The sequence below is a fragment of the Osmerus mordax genome, chromosome 3, assembly GCF_038355195.1.
Source record: "Osmerus mordax isolate fOsmMor3 chromosome 3, fOsmMor3.pri, whole genome shotgun sequence".
NCBI classification, from domain to species: Eukaryota; Metazoa; Chordata; class Actinopteri; order Osmeriformes; family Osmeridae; genus Osmerus; species Osmerus mordax.
In genome coordinates this window covers 18,593,424-18,615,971 of record NC_090052.1, presented here as the reverse complement: position 1 = coordinate 18,615,971, position 22,548 = coordinate 18,593,424, and the positions used below count along the sequence as shown (strand labels likewise).

Genomic DNA, 22,548 nt, shown 5'->3' with positions numbered 1-22,548 from the left:
GTTTGTGTGCTGAAGGCCAACGAATGGCAGGAGTTGTTTTGAAATGTTTTTATCTGGACTGAGTCAGGAGCTATTTTACATCTAAAATTGTAAATCCTCATATGTGTAGCTAATAGTATGTTCTCTATGCTGTCTCTGTCCCACATAACACAACAGTAATATATGGATAAGGAGCAAACATCTGCCTCGGACCCCAGAGGCCTAAAAATGCTCAAACATTAAAGGACCCTAGACATGTCTTTGAGAAACAATGGAGTGCTAATTTCTAAAGATAACCATCGAACAAGAGGAATGCCTTGCATTCTATGTTGTTGGTTGCACACAAACACGACCTGCTTCCTCCTTACATAGCTCAGGATGAATGATATTCGATTTGCAACCAAAACTAACAAACCTTTATAAATCCATTTAGCTTTCTCTCCCTCTAGCAAATTAGCCTCTCTTTTATCCCAATCAGAGTCCAATGCAACGTAATCTAATTTGCGCTGCCTTTGATCCAATGTTTAACTATCCACCGTGAACAAACAGTTCTGAGTTTCTAGGACAACACCCTTCCTCCATTGTTCTTTAATCTTTGATTCATCCCCGGAGTCCATGCCGCTGAGCAAATTGAGATATTATTCTGGTGCAATACTGTCCTCCATAAAGCTCTTCCCCTTATCACAGTCAATAATACAAAATAAGATAACAATTACATACAATTTGCATTTAATACAATTATCATTGTCATCATAAATTACCAAAAGACTGAGTCTGGGTATAAATGGATTCCTTGGTTTAGCAAGGTGGATGCTTGAGATCCCAATCTGAAGGTAGAGCAAATGCCCTAAGAGGGAGAGAGGAATATGCAGTCATATCTGACCCTGATTCAGAGATGTTACTTTCAATAGAGAGCAAAGAGCAAAATACAGTCAGGATGTGACTAGCTAGATCACAGCATGTAGTGCTCAGACATGGTTCAGTTACTATTGATGACCATAGCTGTACATATCGATATGTTTCATTTGGGGTATTGTTACTAATATTAAAGTCTTGCAGCTCTGCGCTGTCTGGAGTGTATGTGAGATCTTGACATCTCTTCCAGCACACAGCAAAACAGGTCCTCGTTGGCAGTAGATTGTATTAAAGTGTTTATATATGGATCCTGTTATGGTTCCAGGGCCCAGATTTTTCTACCATAAAAATAGATATTTATTCTATTTTTTTATTAACCTGAATCCATGAGTTATTGTCTGTGATGATGACCGTAGTGCCAGTGAGGAGATTCAACCTGTACAGTAAGTGGATCCAACTTTTTCTACTATAGTGTATATTTTAGCACACTCTTGTTTAGAGCCTCTATAGCTTTATGAAGACTCATTGATAGATACCCCTACAGACTACACTGGAGCTGGTCTCTGTTCTAGTCGTGTGTGTCCAATTACTCCAGAATGAAAGTGAAGCTTGTCACACTAAAGGCAGAGAACGCCTTCAAACTCATAGTCAAGCTGTCTCTCCTCCTCTGTTGCCTTGAGGTTAAACTGCCTACACCGGGTGTTCTAATTGCATCTATATTTACTTGGTTTAGTTTCAAAAGCGAGACTTTCACCTGCTCAACCAAGGCCCTCTCGAAGCCCAGGGGTCGACCTCTCTCTCCCTCTGCTCTGAGAAGCCTCACTTCCATAACACCTCAGAAAATACTTTTATTTTCTTCACAAAAAGTGTTTTTTTTGGTCCTGACCAAAAGCATTGACTGCGGTTTGGAAAGGCAAATATTCAAAGCTGAGAGGTTAAGAAGGATTAGTCGGAGGAAGTGTGCTGCCAAGCGCTCTCCAGGGGAACCATCTCCTTTTAATTATCTTTCATTGTTGTCTTTTTTTCTTCATCTATGAGGGAGAAAGGATTGTCTCATATTGAACTCATGCTTAGTCCCTTCTCTATGACTTTCTAACTGGCATGAAAGCATCTAATGTTACTTACTATACACATTTTTGACTTCCTTTCTGTGGTAAACTGGAGGTACAGCAATGTGTTTCTGTGAATTATTTAAGGCTGAGATTTTATGTCGAGCACTTCTGGTTTAATGTTTGTTGTCAAGGTTTACAAGACTTGTGTTCTGCTGAGGTTGTAAGATTGTAACAGTCAGTGCTTTTAGGATGATTGATGTACATGATGGCAGACACAGAGAGAGGACTGTACCCCACATTACCCCCCATCTTACTCCCCCCAACTTTGGAAAAGCTTGGCAAACCAGCAAGCCGCAACACCGTAGGAGCAAAAGTATAGAAGTTTCATGCGGTGATTTACTCTACAAAGTTGTTTTCCATGGCTCTCATGTGGTCTTACTGTTAAGTGCATAAATCCCACTAATCCAGATCGTGTTTACCTCAAGGTCTCAAGCATAACCAGGTGCTTTTTCCCACAGAACTCCATCTAAAACTGACTCTGAGCTGTGTGTAGGTATCATCCTTCATGACTAATCGTCTGCTCTCGTTGACATGATGTCAGTTTGATTGACAGTCTGTGATTGAGTCATTGGACGCCCACAGACAGTAACTTGCGTCTGTGAAGTTATATTTACGATGATGTTATTGTTGCACAGTTTTAGAAAACACACTGTTCCTTGGGAATAACCACTTAATCCTTTTCTAGTATGTGCACTTATTATAATATATGCACAATGTATAGGTCAATTTGGATAAAATAATTTGTTAAATGAATAAATGTAGATGTAACTCAACTCCAACAAAACATACATTCTGGAATTTGCACAGTCTGAACACATACAAGAACAATTATCACATGAAAACCAGCATGTGAACATTCAGGAAAGGATGTAAGAATGTGCTGTGGCATTTATATTGAATGATTTAGTTGATGCCTTTTTCCAAAGCAATGTATGAAAGTGGTTTTGTGTGTGACAGATCTTGGAAGTGACAGGTCTAAACACTCTTCTTTCTGCTTCCTGGATCATGGTAGATCTCTAGCATGTCTGGCAAACCAATACCATAGAGTCTGTATAAGTTGGCTGTATGTACTGTAGGACTGGACTAAATGTTTCATGACATTTATGGATTGTGCGCTGTCTTCAATGATGTAGACTATTTAGCTTTATTCACATTAAAATCAGGACTTTTTTGTCAGACTAATAAATGCAGATTTTTAAAAATCTTTTTGGTATTTACCCTAGACAACCTTCAATCCTATCTTGCGCGATCAAATATTAATTTCCTCTTTTGTATTCATACATTTCGGATTTTCAAGTAAAAGTCAATTTACCATGTTTGCGACCACATTTGCTAGCCAAGAACAGTGGATGGACACATTTCACACACACCCTCGTCCCCACGGTGACTGCAGTCACTGTCGGTATGTGCAACTTGTGAAAGACCTCTCACCTTTGCTCCTAAGCGACGCTCGACAGCCCATAATGGCTTTCTGTGTCACAGATGTTCCAATTAGGGCCATGCAGTGAGCACACTCCAGGGATCCGCTGGGGCAACTCATCTGAGGGCCGTGTTGAAGCAGATGAGGCCAGGGAGGTCATGAATGTGAGAGTTGGATGGATTTACCAATGCTGGCTGACTGCTAATGTACCTTCAGAATTCTTAGATGAAGAAGTAGGAGTGGCCACGGTTTAGTCGTCATCAAAATTAAGGATGGAAGGATAGTGATATCAGAGGGGATTATTGTAGCGGTGCTGTCTCTGAGATAACTTCATCCAAGTCCCTACTTTGTATCTGTTTGTCTCTCATTGGATTTTCTATCTCTCGTTTCTTTCCCTCTTTTCTTTTCCTTCTCCCTCTCACTTTCTTTCTGACTCTCTGTCTCTCTCTCTCTCTCCAGCCATGATGTGAAGCTTGTTCTATGCTGTGGCTCTTCCTATTCCCTGCAGTGCTTCTGAAGCCAGAGATGAGGGCTTGAGGTTAAACTGCCTCCGCCGGGCATTCTAATTGCATCTATATTTACTTAGTTTCGTTTCAAAAGCGAGACATTCGCCTGCTCAACCAAGGCCGTCTCGAAGCCCAGGAGCCGACCCCCCTCTCCCTCCGCTCTGAGAAGCCTCACTTCCTTAACACCTCAGAAAATACTTAGATTTCTTTTCAGAAATTGATTTTTATTCTGCAAGCAATCTTTGTGTCCTAACTGAAAGTGTTGACTGCTATTTGGAAATACCAACCTGAAAAGTTGAGCGGTTGAGAGGGATGAGGAGCAGGGAGTTTGCTGACTACAGATTTCCAGGGGAACAATTTCCTTTCAATTATAATTTTTCTCTTTTTATATATATATATTTCTGTTTCTTTTTGGGTGTGCTCAAGCCTTCGGCGAGAGCGCAACCTTTGTTCTCTCACATATATATTATTATTATTATTATTATTTTTATTTCTTTTTGCCCCCCTAAAACTCAGTAAATACTTGGCCTACATAGACAACGTAGGTGTCAAAAGTTTCGTCTTGGTAGCGATTGAGTTGCTTCTATTGGAAATTACGTTCCGTTGCATGGTTTAAGCTTAAATTAAGTTTTTGTGGCGAAAAGTGAAGCTAACGGTGGCTAATTTGCTAGCCACAGTCACTGACGTTACTAACGTCACTGCGTCACTAACGTCACGAAAACACGCGTGACTACCTTTGCCAGAACATTCGTTTAGCATCTGTTAACTTGGGGGATAGCTAGGCTAACTATAACTTTACTGCAAGGCAGCTGCAGAAACGCCACAAGAAAAGAGGCCAGGGTGATAACTATTTACTCATTTTACTTTGTGATATGACACACAATTGTGATGTGTAATGTACAATATAAGCTGATATTATTAAGGAAGTACATCTACTTTCGGAAACAGTAGTCTACTATTTCACTGAAGTATTAGCATCATGACATTAGCCTGTGTTTCCCGGGCAACACATACTACAGTGGTCTATGATGTAGCGTTATCTGTTTTCAATCGTTAAAATAAACATTCCTCACATATACATTTTCGTTGTAGGATTTATTCTGACATTAGAAAACGATTTGTTGGTGAAATTACCATTACCTGTGGTTTCAAACCAGTGTAGCTCACTGCAACGCTGTAGCTTACGCGAGACACACTACAAAAACATCTAGCTACAGTACACAGCTGTTTAGGAAGTCAAACGGCGACAGAAAATGTTCGGCACTCCCCTTACTTAAATCAAAAGTCTATCTAACTACTAACCTGAACTTCATTGCCACAGCCTAAACGTTGTCAATCTGTTCATGAAAATAATTAATTTCAGCCTAAACCGTACAACGGAACGTTAAATCCAATTCAACCAACGCAATCGCTACCAAGACGAACACAGCAGTAGCCTAGTACTGTACCGTAGTAGTACAATTTACCGGGGCAGCTTCTCAACACAGGGCTATATCGCATTTTGCGTTGTTACTGACAATGATCGCTACCAGTGAGCTTTTTATGAATGAGCAATTTTCCACTAAATAAATGTCAAGCTTATTTACGTTTTGGGGGGCATATTTTCAGTTAGCAGATGGTACCGTTTGAATTGCGATTCCATCTTCTACTGCCGGGTAACGTCGTAGAATAATCTTCAAAGGGGTTGTTTATTCATGAATGAATGCAATATGAGTAGGCTAAATGCCTGAAAATATCATGAGAAGAGAAAAACTTAAAATTACGTTTAAATCATAGAGATTAGGTAAATTTTTACACCGGTCTGCAATAATGTCACGAAAACACGCGTGACTACCTTTGGCAGAACATTCGTTTCGCATCTGTTAACTTGGGGGATAGCTAGGCTAACTATAGCTTTACTGCAAGGCAGCTGCAGAAACGCCACAAACAAAGAGGCCAGGGTGATACATATTTACTCATTTTACTTTGTGATATGACACACAATTGTGATGTGTAATGTACAATATAAGCTGATATTATTAAGGAAGTACATCTACTTTCGGAAACAGTAGTCTACTATTTCACTGACATATTAGCATCATGACATTAGCCTGCGTTGCCCGGGCAACACATACTACAGTGGTCTATGATGTATCTGTTTTCAATCGTTAAAATAAACATTCCTCACATATACATTTTCGTTGTAGGATTTATTCTGACATTAGTAAACGATTTGTTGGTGAAATTACCATTACCTGTGGTTTCAAACCAGTGTAGCTCACTGCAACGCTGTAGCCTACTGTACCCGAGAAACTAGTGTGAGTAGCTAACAACAACTCCTCAGCTGTTTAAGTCAAACGGCAACAGAACATGTTCGGCACTCCCCTTACTCAAAAGTCTTTCAGTAGGGAAACTATCTGACTACTAACCTGAACTTCATTGCCACAGCCTAAACTTTGTCAATCTGTTCATGAAAATAATTAATTTCAGCCTAAACCGTACAACGGAACGTTTAATCGAATTCAACCAACGCAATCGCTATCAAGACGAACACAGCAGTAGTCTAGTACAGTACTGTACTGTAGTAGTAGAATTTACCGGGGCAGCTTCTCCACACAGGGCTATATCGCATTTTGAGTTGTTACTGACAATGATCGCTACCAGTGAGCTTTTTATGAATGAGCTATTTTCCACTAAATAAATGGCAAGCTTATTTACGTTTTTGGGGGCATATTTTCAGTTAGCAGATGGTACTGTTTGAATCGCGATTCTATCTTCTGCCGGTAAAGTCGTAGAATAATCTTCAAAGGGGGTTCTTTATTAATGAATGAATGCAATATGAGTAGGCTAAATGCCTGAAAATATCACGAGAAGGAACAACTTAAAAGGACGTTTAAGTCATAGAGATTAGGTCCATTTGTACACCGGTCTGCCAAATGTATTCGTTTTGATTCAGCCTGTCAGCTGCCTCTTGCAGGGGAAATGAGAAGACATCATATTTCATTCTACACTTCACTCGTATTTTGAGTTGTAAATGAGCAGCAAAAAAAAGATGCTTTTAAATCTATGTAATCTTTATAAATAATAAGTAGGCCCGATGCATTTTTATATAAAATATACAGACCCCTGTGCAACCGACGCAAGCAAGCACACCCTACAATTTCCCCAGAAATTGTATCCTCTCTAGTTTTTACTTGATCTGTGTCGTCAGCATATTCTCTGGAAAAATATTCAAGTCTATTTTGATTCATCATTAGTCCAATCTCTGTTCTGTCCTCTTAGCAAATGTTCAGTTACATTCTCAGAGCCAATATGAATCATCCCAAAAGGAACTTGTTCCAAATAACCTTACTGCCCTTCTAACTAGCATTACTGGTGTTGATGATCATTCTCACTCACATGCTGGGACTCACTCAAACTTGTTCTTGATACTTGAAGACAAAACCCAGGGAGTAAAGACTTAGTGGCTTTCCCTCTCTCCCTTTGTTTAGAGGAACAGGCAAGTCCATGTTCTTTCCATACCCCTACCCAGATGTCAGCTCTTAAGAGAAATTGCTTTGTTTTCTTGTCACCGGCAAATGAATTGAGGTTAGTACAGTTGTGTGTCATACTAGTGTGTGTGTGTGTGTGTTGTGTTGTGGTGTGTACGTGAAGAGGATAAACATATTCAGCACCCGAACCCCAACAGTTCCGACACATCTCGTCCCTGTAAACCCTTGGTACTAGCCTAAAACCTGCCACTGTGTCTGGTTAAGCTGCCATGTTGTTCTTGTCAACCTCCCTCCCAGGGCAACCACGCTCACATTCTCCCCGACTCTGGAGTTTCCTGCCTGGGCTTTGACTTGCCATGACTCTGCCTGAGGAGCCTCCACAGTACTGTCTTGTTGGGTTAGAGACTCTGATCAAAGCACAGCCAGAGCTGCACTGTCAACCATAGCAAATCCCCTCCGACAATAGTGTGACAGAAGTGTTTGGGAGCTGGCGGTGAGCTCAGTGACTTTCAAACATTTCCCTGCATGAGTGAGTTGAGAAAGTGGCCAAATAGAGTAGAGCTTTGATGCTGAAGTGTCGCTGTACTGTCCTGTAGTATGGATTAGAGACGATATACAGTAGTATCCATGTATGATCCCTATAGAATGGATTAGAGACGAAATTCATTATAATTAATACTGTCCTGTAGAATGGATTATAGTTAATATACAGTAATATTCATGTACTATCCCTGTAGTATAGATTACACATGACAGTATTCCTTCAGTATTGGTGTAGGATACATTTCAGATTGTTGTATCCCTGTTGTATGGTTGTAATATGGGTTGGAGATGATAGTATCATGTAGTATGGAATAGAGATGAGAGCGTTTCTGTAGTATGGATCAGAAATGATATTATTCCTGAAGTACTGCTATAATATTGATACAAATTCCTGTATCCCTGTGGTATGAATATGAGAGTACCCTGGTAGCACGGGTATAGTATTGGTTAATTATGGACAGACAAGGGGAACAGCACTTGCTGACAAATCGTTCACAATACTTGAACAAGGAAGGTGAAAGGTTATGGGAATACTGCACATCCAATATTGATCTACTGAATGATAGCTTTGTTTTCCAAAGATGTGGAGATGGCTCAGGAGACTGACTCAGCTCTCCCTCATTCTTCTCTCAGACAAGATCATTTAGGGTGCATCCATGCCCTGTTTACATCAGAAAACTAGACCAAAAAAACCCACACGTTGGTTGCGGGCTGTACCCTCACGTAGCACCAACCGTCATAGCAGTGACAGGAAGGCAAAATAGAGCAACAACCACAGTCCGTTTCCCTCTCATTACTTCTCGTTTTTTTCCTGCTCTTTCCACCTTTACACCTTTCCTGTGTTTCTTGCCCTCTCTGCCTTTCTTCTCACCTTGGCGTCTGTCAACTCTCCCTCGCTCTATTTCTCGCCCTCTCTCTTTCACGGTTCCAAACAGGTCATGAGGTATGGCTCGGATGATGGAGCCCGTAAAGATCGGATTCTCTCTTTCTCTCTCCTTTCCTTTCTCTCGCTATTCTTCTGTCTTTCCAACTCTCTCTTCGCCATCTCTTCTCTTTTCCATCTCTTCACCTTATCTCCACCATCCTCGCCATTGGCATCGAGACTACTATCGAAGCAAAGCGAGATCATCAGCATGCCAGGTGCATGCTGGGTACCGTGGGTGGAGGGATACATGACCTCCAGATGGCCTTTACTGTCCTCTCCTCCATCTGCGAAGAACAGACTGACATTTCACAGCATGGCCACGTCCTTCCATGGCCAGCAACTCAGTCAGATACAATTTTGTAGGTTTCTTCACATTTCATCATGTGGCATCAGTATTCTCCCTCTGCAGCTGTTTGCCCATTCAAATCAGGAGGCAACAACGTCTTAGACATCAATTCCCAGCCTTCAATTACCAAAGGTGTCTGGTGAAAGAAAAACACCATTCCTTCAAACAAGCTGATAAGAGGGCTTGTAATTGGACATAGAAGATGGGCTATACCAAAGCTGCCATGGAAAATGATTGATGTCAACAAAGTGAAAGAGGGAGAGGCCGAGAAAAGCATTTTAGAGGGAATGGGAGAGAGAGATAGGGAGAAAAAGAGGGAGAGAGAATGAAAAGAAGAGGGAGAAAGAGAGGCTAGCCGGAGACATTTAGACTTGTTGAATTGCACACGTTATTAATATATTTTTACCATATTGAGTTTGTTCATGAAGTGTTGTCCATTGAAATGTTAAGAGGGCTTAAAGGATAGCTGAATCAAACATTAGTCTGCTAATGTGTTGCAGGGGTTATAATGAATGTGTTAGGATTCCAAAAAGATATAAAGAGCAAAAAATAGAGATGGTGTCTTCTCAGATCTGGTTATCTCTCTCAATCATTTTGGAAGCACTTCAGTGCCTAGTGTCAGACCTACAGTATATTTCTAAACCTCGACCAGGCAAGCTAGCGAACATTGCTTCTGTTAATGACATTGTTTGTTTAGAATGCACCAGGCGGCTGCCTCTCCACACTTCATAACGACCTGTTAATCACACACCTCCTATTCATCTGGGCTCTGCCATCACATGCACACGCACCCAGGGACAGATAGAGTTAATTAAAACGTCTGTTCATTTTCCCCTTCTATCTTTTCTCCTTGTCTTCCTACCCTCTGCTCCTCTCTCTCTGTCTCTCTGTCTCTCTCTTTCTCTTTCTTTCTTTCTCTCTGTCTCTCTCTCTCTCCCTGTCTCTCTCTCTCGTCCTCTCTGTGTTTCTCCTTTTCTCTATATATTTATGTCTCCCTGTCTTCCGGTTTCTCTCTCTCTCTTGCTGTTTCCTGCTCTCTCTCCCACTCAATTTCTCTCTTTTTCATGCTGCTTTGTCGTCATCGCTCCTATATCTGCCGTATCGCTCTTGCGCGCTCTGCTCTTTCTATACCTCCTTCTTTCTCCCTCTCTTTCTCTCTTTTTATCCTGCCTTTCTCTCCTACCGCCCTCCTGCACTTCTCACTTTAGAGAATACCTGCAGGTGATTGTGATGTGTACGACCATAAAACAGGTATCAGAGCCTCTCAACATTCTCTGGCCCAGCCGGAATCAACCTGTGTGTGGATGAGCGACTGGTAGCGTACCTCATCAATATGAAAGATATATGACAGACATTTAGTGAGTCTCTTCATTCTACCTGAGTGTGTCTCTATAATGCTAGTGATTCTACATAAATGAAGATGCAATCCAATTCCCCAGGAGAGATGGGGGCAGGGATGACACCTGGACATGATGACTATGCTGGGTAAATTATCCATGAAGCTCCAGGGACTCTAAACAGCTTGTGGTTGTCTAATCACAGCCTATGGTTCATTAGCCGCCTAAACAGCAGGCTAGGAGGAGAGATACTTCAGACAAACTGTCCAGAAGGATGCAGTTAATTCCAGTAAATCGGAGACCTAATGGTCGAATACAAAAGATTCATAAAGGTCCCCTACATTCAGGATTGCCAGAGAACGACCACTCCGTGGTATATCAAAGATTGCCAAATGTGAGGGAAACAAACCCCTTGCTCAGTCATGCCCTGTTATTGTGCTTGCCCAAGGTAAAGTAGAACCAATGGCTCCTTTGTCTGTTGTCAGAACAGAGGGTGTTTATGTGGATGAGGGATGTGACAGCGCAGCTGTCCCATTCACATGTCTCCTGATAAAGGAAATAGATCAATTCAACAACCTTTGGCCTTGTCGATGGATGGCACGTCTATCTCACAGCTCAATATTGTTAAATACACTTGTGTTTGTATGTGTGTACATAAATGTGTGTGCGTATGTCTGTGTGTGGGCGGGTCTGATTCATCATGTGTAGCAACGCTTGTTTTGTCCATGAGGCAAAGTAGATTTCCAACAGCTTGTTCCTTGAACCAGTGATTTATTACTGATCACCTCCAGCAAAACAGATAGAACTATTCTATCATCATTATGGGCTCTTGATCTTTCACAAGGCTTGTAAAAACAAACACGACCCACAACCCAACATTACAAGTGTGACTGTGTTACTGATCCTGGATCAGTGTCGTCTAATGCTCTCAGAAGGTCTTCTCCTGCCTGCCGATGTAGCCTGGAGCCTGGGTGGGAAAGGCTGGATGGCCCCCTCCCCCTTACCTTCGTCTTCGCTGGGTGATTAGCAGCCTAAAGTGCCTCATACTCAGAGAACGAGAGTCTGGCTTTTCCGATCACGACACATCTCCTGCCTCATTACCTCCCAGCATTAAAACAAAGTTAATGGTATTTCTGTGCCCCTTAGAGACTGAGATGGACTGAGAGAGGCTGCTGTGTACTGCGTAACTGGCTCAGAGGATCGACAGAGACGCTTGTTAGGAAGAGAGACAACGTGGGACATGTAGTTCTGTGCTGTCTTACACCCACTATCTCATCTGTGTGAATTCTGTTCAATACACAGGCTGTCAAACAGGCTCCCAAAGGCACACACACACACTCATAGATGCTCGCTCCTTCACTGACTCACATACACACATCTAATGTTATAATATACATATGACATTATGTATAAGGCCATTCTGGGTAGATTCCACTGGTATTTATCTGTCTTTCTGTCCCCTAAACATGGCACTTATGGGTCACGGTCTCAGGACACTATGCCTATGACTGTTTCTAAAATTCGGACTAAGTTAGGAAAGAAGGCCTTTAGGTTTTCTGCGCCATCTGCTTGGAATAGCCTGCTGAATGAGTGTAAGGACCTGGTTATTCTAACTGAATTTAAAGGAATTGTAAAGTCGATGGAATGCGAGTCCATTGATAATTGTCTTAATTGTCTTAATAATTGTTTTAATTGATAATAGGATTGTATTTTTTTTTGCACTTTCGATGCGGTGCACTTTGAGCTTGTCTGTTGTCTTCATGTGAGTGTGTCGTTATTTCTGAAATCGATATGCTGCCATTCTTCGCCAGGTTTCTCTTGTACAAGAGATTTTTTTTATCTCAATTGGACAAACCTGGTTAAATAAAGGTTAATGGAGGAAAAAGAAAGAACCCACACCATGGTGTCTGTGTGCGCCTCCTCCATCTCCACACACTCCACAGTCCAACCTTGACTGTATGTGAGCAAGGCTTAAATCATTACGGCCATCCCGATATCCGTGTGTAATTACAACGGACCTAACTTGAAGTAAACCGCTTTGGACCTGCCATGCAACACAACAAAGAGATTGATTATTGGCCAGTCAGGAAAGCAATGTGGAGTATTTCACAAGGGGTCGTAATTAAGCATGGTAAATCTTTTGGCCTCGAGTGCTGAGATGAAGGATATTGTTTTAGCAGCCGGGCCGCGATCTATGCCCTTGTCGATTAAAACTATTACTGGAGACGGGGCCTTGGTGAGTTGTCTCTGCTCCTGGACAGACAGCTTTGCAAAGTTGGTGTTGCTTTTGCTGTTTACGTTCTTATTGTCTGTGTTGATTCAGGCCCCCGTTGCCAGGTGATGATTGTGCAGGCTTTCTCTGTGTTAAGGCATCATAAAGCCTCCTGATCCCCCTCCCCGCCCCTTCTTGTGCAAGGCTGCTGAAGAAGGCAGCTTTTTATTAGGCTGCTGATGCTCCCTTTTTGTTTACAGTCTCCAAACTCTCTTTTATCTCTAGTTTTTTCTTACCCTTTAGCTCTCCCTCTTTCTTTCTTTCTTTCTTTCTTTCTTTCTTTCTTTCTTTCTTGCTCTCTCTGATGTGTTTTCATCTCTGGTGCATAAAATGTCCCTATTTTTTGTCCTTTTTGGAAATATGGTTTCTTACTGGTCCCCCTCCTATCCCCCTTCTCTTCTGCGTTCTGTTTTGGCTTCCTCTGGGTCACGTGTGTCTCCTGGCTTCCTCTGGGTCACGTGTGTCTCCTGTCTTCCTCTGGGTCACGTGTGTCTCCTGGCTTCCTCTGGGTCACGTGTGTCTCCTGTCTTCCTCTGGGTCACGTGTGTCTCCTGGCTTCCTCTGGGTCACGTGTGTCTCCTGTCTTCCTCTGGGTCACGTGTGTCTCCTGTCTTCCTCTGGGTCACGTGTGTCTCCTGGCTTCCTCTGGGTCACGTGTGTCTCCTGGCTTCCTCTGGGTCACGTGTGTCTCCTGTCTTCCTCTGGGTCACGTGTGTCTCCTGTCGTCCTCAGGCCTGGCTGACAGAGATCCACGAGTACACTCAACAGGATGCGGTTCTGATGCTGCTCGGCAACAAGGTGCGCCGTCTTGGGAAAATCCTCCCACCCGAAACACATCTGTCACTCGACCAGACACAACAACTCATTACCAAGACACAACAGCTCATCACCCCGAGACGATAATTAACAGTCAGACAAAGCAACAGCTTTATTTCCTTCAGTGGAGTCTGTATTGAATAGTTGGTGGTATTTATAGTATGCCGTACAATAACCCAATGTGTTCGGATGTTCTCTCTCTATCGCTCTCTCCTAACTATTCACCAACACACACAGCAACATTTGAATTATTACCATGCACATTTAGACCAATACTGTAGCTAGTAGAATATTGTAGCTTGTACAATATCACTGTTAACTCAGCTGCTCCTCTCTCTCTGGGAACTAAACACCAACATGCACAGCAGCTCAACAGATCAACATGCAGAATAGACTCAACAGATTGGCCAGAGCTATAAATAAATCTCTTCCACATGCTAGCAGAGCTGAGAACAGATGTTTGTCCTTGTCTCCAACTAGGATGCCAATGCAGACCCTTTCCTCCTTAGTTAGTCACACTTTTAGCTTATATTATAAACTTTATGGGCCCCTGGAGTTTAAAAAAAGTATGCTGCAACAATGTTAACGTAGGACTACAACTTCTAATGATGGAGCTCTGGGGCTTGCTGTGCTTGCTGGCAGGCTCAAATTAGGTTTAATTTAAATTTAATGAAATAAGATATTTTCATAAATAACATAGCCAACAAAAGTTGCAGAGTGCCTTTGTGGGAAGGTCTGTTTACAGAGCACTTTAGCTTTTAGCATCCCACACTGTACACCTACTGTATAGTTGCAGTGTACTGTGAGAGCTAGACTGATTAACAACCTCTTCCTGTTACTGCACCCTCTTGCCTTAGGTAATTACTTTAACAGACTACATAAACCACCATGCTTTAAGCCAAATATCCTAAGGTCTAGTACACCTTAGTATATATATATATGTCCGGGGGCCACAGTCAATCCTATCTACTCCTGGCTAACAAAGTTGTTTTGATGCAGCCTAACACATCTGTATATCTAAAGTGTGTCTCCTCTGTATCCCCAGGCGGACTCCACACATGAAAGAGTGGTGAAGAGAGAGGATGGAGAAAAGCTGGCTAAGGTGAATAGCTAATCTCCTACGCAGGGCTTTAATATCGGGCAAGGATGTGCACAGAACTGACGTCTGTCTGACTCTCCTTCCTTCCATCTCTCTCCGTTCCTTCTCACTCTGCGTTTCTCTCAGTCATGCTCTTTTCCTTTTTTTGTCTCTGTTTCTCTGTCTCTCCATGTCACTCTCTTTCTGCCATCTCTCTCGTTCTCATTCATCTCTCTCTCCTTGAAAACTCATTGCCAGACTGATATTGATATTGATTAAACTGTTCCTTTATTGCGCCATCTGCAATAATACAAAACAAAGAAAATAAAAAATGCTGGATTTATCACATGCTCTACGCTAGTAAATAAATATGAGTATTTCTCCATCATGACACGTAGCCTGATGTTTCATTTTACTTCTTACATTTAGTAAGAATTAAAAAGCCTCTATGGTCGTAAGATGGATGATATTTCCAGGTTAACAATATTTCCGAGCAATACACTGTCAGATTTCTTCACAACGACTCCAAACGTTATTTACACAAGTGTAAATAACGTTTGGAGCTTTGAAGGATCTGCAAGACCAGTTTCTCATTCCCTTGCCCACACTAGTGGAACCCTGGCAGCAACACAGATATCACAAAGGGTCCCTCTATAGCGCTGAAAGCATTAAGCTGGCAATAACTCTCTCCAGGCACTGCCTGTGTTGATGTCTGCAAAGGAGTGAAAACACATTTGATTTGTAATTACTAGGGGTTTAAGACAAAGTCCCTTTCTACCAAAATAGCTTGCTTGGTTATCAAGGATATTGGAATTCATGTACTGAGGGATCAAGATAAACAGCTCTAATTTGTATTCATTTGGAAGACAAGATTTATGTCTAGACTGTTGAGGTGTGGTTTGTGTACTAACTTGTAGCCCATGCGGATATACAATACAGTGCATATGTCAGTCAATGTGGCTCAAGAGGCCACAGGTCAATGTTCAGACAGATGTGTTTCCTGTTTGTTGTTGTCATGTCTGTGTAGGAGTTTGGTGTCCCCTACATGGAGACCAGTGCCAAGTCAGGCTTAAATGTGGAGCTTGCCTTCACCGCTGTGGCCAAGTGAGTATAGTCTTACACAGCGAGGTGGGCTACTTTAATACCGCAGCAAGAAGACGCGTCATCTTACACATCACCGTACTCCCGAAGGTCTAATACGTCCATGTGTCATCAGAGTTCACAGACTTTGTGACTTTTTCTGATGCTTCTCTTTATGCATACTCAACTGGTCGCACGCTCAGTGTTTATATTAACACAAATGTCTATTCCTTTCCTCTCTCATCCCTCCTTCCTGTCCTGTCTTGTCCATCAGAGAGCTGAAGCACAGGTCTATGAAGGAGTCCAGTGACAAGTTCAAGCTCCATGATTACGTCAACAAAGAGATGAAGAGTGCAGGCTGCTGCAGGACCTAAACTCACATCTTGTTGGTCACATCGAGTATGTGTTTGTGTGGGTGTGTGAGTGAGTCTGGTATGTGTATTTGTGTGTGTGTGTGTGTGTGTCTTTTACTCATTGTCTTTTACTTATTTTATTCATCTAGAAGATACTTTTATCCAAAGCGTGTTTTGTTTGCGTGTTATCCTGTGTGTGTGTGTGTGTGTGTGTGTGTGTGCGCGTGTGAACGTGTGTGTAACAAGAGAGTTCATGGAATCACAACTCTGTCACTGCTTTGTGAGACAAATGAGGAGTCAGATTAGCTGAGAGAACGGATTCAGCGAGGTATACTGTGTGTCTGTGACCATCCTGTCCTTTTTGCACTAGGCCAATTCATTTCATGTATATTTATATTCAAGATGTACCCTTTTTATCCAAAGGAATTCTGATCACAGTTGGAGAACTCTTTAGAAAGATTCCATTAGTCAAATCATTCGACCTGAAACCAGCCACGTGAGAAGAGAAGAACTCTGCGAAGATTGTTCCCATCTCTCCTCCCCTCCCTCCATCCTGTAATGTCCAAAGCCACAGCATCTCAGTGACATCTAAGTGCTGTATGTCATCATTGATTATACTCCACGCGCTACCTAGTGGACAGTACATATCACATGTAACGGGCAAACAGTAAACTCTCCAAAGGTTGCATCTCTTTATAATAATGATGTGGCTTAACGCTGAGAAAATCACACATTCCTTCTCAGTCCCTCCTCCCTTCACTTAATCCCGTCCCGCAGTGTTCTGGGGAAGCCCTCCTACACAGTGACCCACCTCCTCTTCCACAGTAACCCACCTCCTCCTCCACAATGACCCACCTCCTCCTCCACAATGACCCACCTCCTCCTCCACAGTGACCCACCTCCTCCTACACAGTAACCCACCTCCTCCTCCACAATGACCCACCTCCTCCTACACAATGACCCACCTCCTCCTACACAATGACCCACCTCCTCCACAATGACCCACCTCCTCCTCCACAGTGACCCACCTCCTCCTACACAGTGACCCACCTCCTCCTCCACAGTGACCCACCTCCTCCTACACAGTGACCCACCTCCTCCTCCACAGTGACCCACCTCCTCCTCCACAGTGACCCACCTCCTCCTCCACAGTGACCCACCTCCTCCTACACAGTGACCCACCTCCTCCTCCACAGTGACCCACCTCCTCCTACACAGTGACCCACCTCCTCCTCCACAGTGACCCACCTCCTCCTACACAGTGACCCACCTCCTCCTCCACAATGACCCACGTCCTCCTCCACAGTGACCCTCCTCCACAGTGACCCACCTCCTCCTCCACAGTGACCCACCTCCTCCTACACAGTGACCCACCTCCTCCTCCACAGTGACCCACCTCCTCCTACACAGTGACCCACCTCCTCCTACAGCAGTGAATGTACGAACACCCCTCAAACAGCCTTCTCCCTTTTCAACTAATTTAGACAGGTAGTTTGACAGGTTTAAAACAGTCATCTGGTTTAAAAGATCCCTACTCCATCCATTCCCCATGGCTCAGTTTGACCCCAGCATGCCTTCTTACCCCTCACTATCACCCCTCAACTGTTACTGTTATGCTAGTCCAAAACCCTTTACCATTGTTCCTTCTTCAAATCCAGTCAAATATTTCATAATGCCACACATTAGGGTCCCATGGGTGTGTTGACAGATTTAAACATACTGTGTCCTAGAAACATAGAAATGGACCACTGGCACGTACAAATGTATCTCACTATAGCATCCTAATGTGGTGTTTGTGTTGGTCACTGTCTTGTGTGAACATCCATCTCACATACCACACCGTCTCCTATTCAGTGTAGGAGGTTTCCTTCAGCCCCTTCGACTCACCAGCATTCTCTTTATATAGAATATCTCTTTCATTTACCAGGCATTTATATGTGACTGATGGTATTATTTCTACATAACGGTAAAAAGGGTTCTTTTTAGATATTTGTATTACTGTGGAGTTCAGTTCTAAAGGTGGAGTCTTAGAGCCTCATCCTTCTGGAGATGACTGGGGATGATGATGACTGGGGATGATGATGACTGGGGATGATGACTGGGGATGATGATGACTGGGGATGATGACTGGGGATGAGGATGACTGGGGATGATGATGACTGGGGATGAGGATGACTGAGGATGATGATGACTGGGGATGATGACTGGGGATGATGATGATGGCAGATCTCCTGTGACATCACTAGAGGCCCCTCAACTATACCTTGCAGAGTTGCTGTCTCTTGTCCAGTCATACGGCTGATAATATTTGAGAAATATGTAATGTTTTAAGTTTTATGAAGGCTTACGGGTGTATGCATATTTTTGAATCAATACAGCTATCATTTTCACTAACAATATGTAGGATATATGTAGGATGTTTTTTTGCAGCCTCTGGCAGTGTATGACTGTTTTATTAGGGGAATTCTATACTTTTTTCCATATATTTCTAGTAGTGGTTTAGATGTATATGGCTTGAAGAGGAAGTTAGGAACCTGTAAAGAACCGAAAGCACATGACTTACTAAAGCCTTTGGTTAGAATAGAAGTGTTGTACAGTAACTGGTAATAAAAACACAACAACAAGGAATGGAAACCAATTACCTTTTGAAATAGTTATTGTCAAAGCTTCAGTATTGTTTAATATATTCATTGATATCTCTGCTTACTTTTTCTAAAAAAAGTATATGGCTATGGTGTTTGTAAATATTGTGTTTGTTGTCTTTAAATGTTTTATCCCTATCATGGATTTTAACAATAACAATCTAGGGAAATTTGCAAGGATTATTTGTCTTACCTTTTGATTGATTGGAAATCATAGATTGTCATGCATTGGTAATGTGTGTTTCTCAAGTGTTGTCAAAGTCAGGTACTTGCTCTGATTTGCTTTACTTTATTACCATCAACACGCATAAAAACAATATTAAATGTACAGTATTTACATGATCTTTTGCCACTTCAAACTAGATGTCCAGACAATGTATCGCTCCCTTCATGAAGTTCATGTTTACTACTTTTCAGTGTGCAACCAAACTTTCTTGTGAATTTAAGTAAAATACAATAAAGGTTATAAGGACCTCTTCATCCAAAGTGTAATGTCATGTTTCACTGTTCATCACAATCATGACATGGAAAGACACCAGTCATTTACAACATGAGCTCTCCTTGTGCATCGTCGCTCTGATCATGTGTGAGTTAGAATGCTTCCGGAAACATCCAGTTAATTCCTACGTATGTCACTTAGTTAGTTTAAAATGTTGACTTGTATGGAGGCTCTCCCTGCTGGTGAGAGAAGGCAATAGCACGGGAAAAGAAATGGACAAGTCTGAAAATGGTTGTGCTATATACAACAGACACAAGGCGATAGGTGTAAAGAACAATTGTGACCTGCAGGTGGTCCTAGCTGAATCTGACACAGGGATTAATTCCATCAGTTCCATTTTCGACCAACCATGTCACCCCACAACGCATACATTACATACATTACAAATGGGCACAAAGAATTCAGATCCGGTAAAACAGTACAGTACTAAAATCAATTACAAGACAAGTTACAACTATGCCATGCGTGCTCCCATACTTACAGTAATCTTTAGGTGATTTGTATTTGATTTTAAAAAGCATCATGGGACCTCCATGGCAGAACTGGAAGCTAAGAGCGTCTGCTAAATGACTAAATGTAAATACCATAAAAAAGCTTTCTAAAATAGATTTCATAAATAGATTCAGGAATGATCAAATCTGCACCGTGATGCAGTGACAGAGTGCATACATACTGCGTGAATTTTGTTCCTTGGTGTCTCTCCATTTGTACTCACTTCATGAGAGTATCTGTGTCTGCGAACAGAGACCAAGGTGATTGGGATATACCAGTGAGCTGAGTTACTATGGCATTAAAACATGTGATTCCCGACCCAAGCTGAGGATGAAGATTAGTCTGAACCAAGTGCTTTTATCAACTCCAAGCAGTATGAAATTTCATTTGTTAGCTGATACAGAAAATGACAGGGCGTTCAGGACAATCAGACCAGCAGTTGCTCTTACAGCTCTTTATCAGAAAAACACTTGCAGCACAGAGAAATAAAGCTGACGTTCAAGAGCTGAGTGTATGTCAGGGAATGAAGGTCGATTTCAAGTCCTGAAGGACAGACCAGGATAGAGACTGTGGTATCATCGGAAATCTGTGCTTGATTGATCATGCCTGTCATGGCAGCCTCTAAGCCCACCCACAGTCCAGGCTGACTGAAGAAAACTCTCAAAGTGCTGTATTTTCAACTAGTCAACTACTTTCTGACTTCAGTCTGCTCTGTGTGTGTGTGTGTGTGTGTGTGTGTGTGTGTGTGTGTGTGTGTGTGTGTGTGTGTGTGTGTGTGTGTGTGTGTGTGTGTGTGTGTGATTGTGTGTGTGTGTGTGTGTGTGTGTGTGTGGTGTGTTTCAGGGGTATGGTTGGTTAGGGCTAGGGTTATGGTTATGGTTGGCAGGGTCCAATAACAATGATCTCTACAGCCTCTTTCCATCCTGGTTCAATCTCTTCGTTTATCTTTAGGTAGTCACACACACACATACGCAGAACTCCTTTTATCCTGGAGACTCCAAGGCATGTCTGTCTGGATAGGTGTCCATCCTCTTCCTCCTCTTCCTCCTCCCAGTCCTCTCTCTGCTCCTTAGGTCACGCATGTGACTCATTTTAGGGCTTGTGTTTAAAGTGGGCCTCCACTGAAACCCACAAAGTAAGACACAACAATCAATCAAATCAATAAATAAATACTAACAGATTACTAATCTAATACAATTGTTGAGTTCCCATCAAGTCAAGGTTAAAAGACACTAGAGTTATAGTTTGCTGTACATTACATTTAGTCATTTAGCAGACGCTCTTATCCAGAGCGACTTACAGTAAGTACAGGGACATTCTCCCCGAAGCAAGTAGGGTGAAGTGCCTTGCCCAAGGACACAACGTCATTTGGCACGGCTGGGAATCGAACTGGCAACCTTCAGATTACTAGCCCGACTCACCGCTCAGCCACCTGACTCCCTTGCTGTAGAGTTGTAGCTAGTCTGGTCTTACTTTTAGTATCCTGCTATTACCTGCATACTCCTGAGGCAGCATGGGTCTGTTGATCACAGTCTGAAAGGCAGCCATCCACTCCCTCTGATCCACTTCGGTCGCACACGCAAACAGGAACTTCCTGTCAGGCGTTACTATGGTGATGCCAAACTGCCAGTGGTAGCCCTGTGTCAATGGGGGCAGGCCAGGGAGGACGGTGTAGCTGTTCTCTCCACTGCCTATGAACACCTCACCTCGGGCATAGGCATCCTAACAGAGGATAGCAGAGGAGGAAAGGGGAGTGGAGGGGAGGGGGGGGATAGGAGGGGAGGAGAGGAGAGGAGAGGGAGGAGAGGGAGGAGAGGGAGGAGAGACAATACTCAAGCTCTATATATAATTCCCTAAATGTCTTCCTCTGCTCAATACACTTTGTCATAACGGATTAGTCATTATCCATGAAAGAGAATACATTTTTTAGAAGGCCAGGATGTTATAGAGTTATACCGCCACCTATTGGCAATGACCAAGGAGAACTATCTTACCAAGGGGTCTTTGAAATACATGAGTCTCCTGTCGTCCATGGTGAACCACCTCTTCTTAAAGCCTTCCGTGTGCTGTTGGAGATAGGTATAATGCCCGACTTATTTAGCAAGGAAATCATGACTTTATTAATAAGGACCATTAACTGGGCCAGTAAAAATACATTACTGTGTAACAAGCAAATCAAGCAAGTGGGCATGTATCGGGTTCTGTAAATGTACTGAGATGAAACTGGGGAAATCCATATTTGTGCCATGATAGGAAATAATGACTGTGTCAGTATCCGTCTTGATAAAGATCATGGCTTCTCAGTCCTGTCACAAAGTAATACCAGAGCTGGTTCACCTTTGGACCCGTCTTCTCCATGTAGCCTTCTTTAATATACTTCCTTGTTAGCTTTGGCACCAACTAGACAAGTGGACAAAGAGAATGAACTGAACACGTGTTCCAAATGGAGAGAGAGGAAGAGAGAATGAGAGAGAAAGAGAGAGAGAGAGAGAGAGAGAGAGAGAGAGAGAGAGAGAGAGAGAGAGAGAGAGAGAGAGAGAAAGAGAGAGAGAGAGAGAGAGAGAGAGAGAGAGAGAGAAAGGGTGCGTGAGGTGGAGAAAGAGAGACACAGGGAGAACAAGAGTGAAAAGAGAGAGAGAAACTTACGTCAGCATCGTGCGCCCCTGGGAAGGCCACCTGTAGGTAATGAAACCTGGCAGCTCTGATGGCGTTGAACCAGTCTACCATTTCCTTCAGAAAGTAAGGAAGTAACAGTCTTGAAATTGCTGTATAATACTGCAACACTGATATCTGAAAGATCTCTCTTATTTTCTGTTCTAGAAA

The 22,548-nt window shown here is 42.7% G+C and overlaps 2 protein-coding genes across 2 annotated transcripts in view; one reads left to right on the top strand and one right to left on the bottom strand.

The window, feature by feature from the left end:
• LOC136939918 (ras-related protein Rab-26-like) overlaps positions 1–16,839 on the top strand; it is a 44,991-nt gene extending 28,152 nt beyond the window's left edge. Inside the window, exons 6-9 of the mRNA XM_067232241.1 lie at positions 13,498–13,563; positions 14,627–14,683; positions 15,687–15,763; positions 16,014–16,839. Of these exons, the coding sequence (XP_067088342.1) occupies positions 13,498–13,563; positions 14,627–14,683; positions 15,687–15,763; positions 16,014–16,113 (300 nt within the window). The 3' untranslated portion in view covers positions 16,114–16,839. The remainder of the gene's footprint in view (positions 1–13,497; positions 13,564–14,626; positions 14,684–15,686; positions 15,764–16,013) is intronic.
• A 2,168-nt stretch (positions 16,840–19,007) lies between these two features.
• LOC136940547 (arf-GAP with dual PH domain-containing protein 1-like) overlaps positions 19,008–22,548 on the bottom strand; it is a 10,883-nt gene continuing 7,342 nt past the window's right edge. The window contains exons 5-10 of the mRNA XM_067232735.1: positions 22,372–22,541; positions 22,063–22,125; positions 21,720–21,791; positions 21,219–21,447; positions 20,691–20,846; positions 19,008–19,967 (exon numbers count right to left, since the gene is read on the bottom strand). Of these exons, the coding sequence (XP_067088836.1) occupies positions 20,818–20,846; positions 21,219–21,447; positions 21,720–21,791; positions 22,063–22,125; positions 22,372–22,541 (563 nt within the window). The 3' untranslated portion in view covers positions 19,008–19,967; positions 20,691–20,817. The remainder of the gene's footprint in view (positions 19,968–20,690; positions 20,847–21,218; positions 21,448–21,719; positions 21,792–22,062; positions 22,126–22,371; positions 22,542–22,548) is intronic.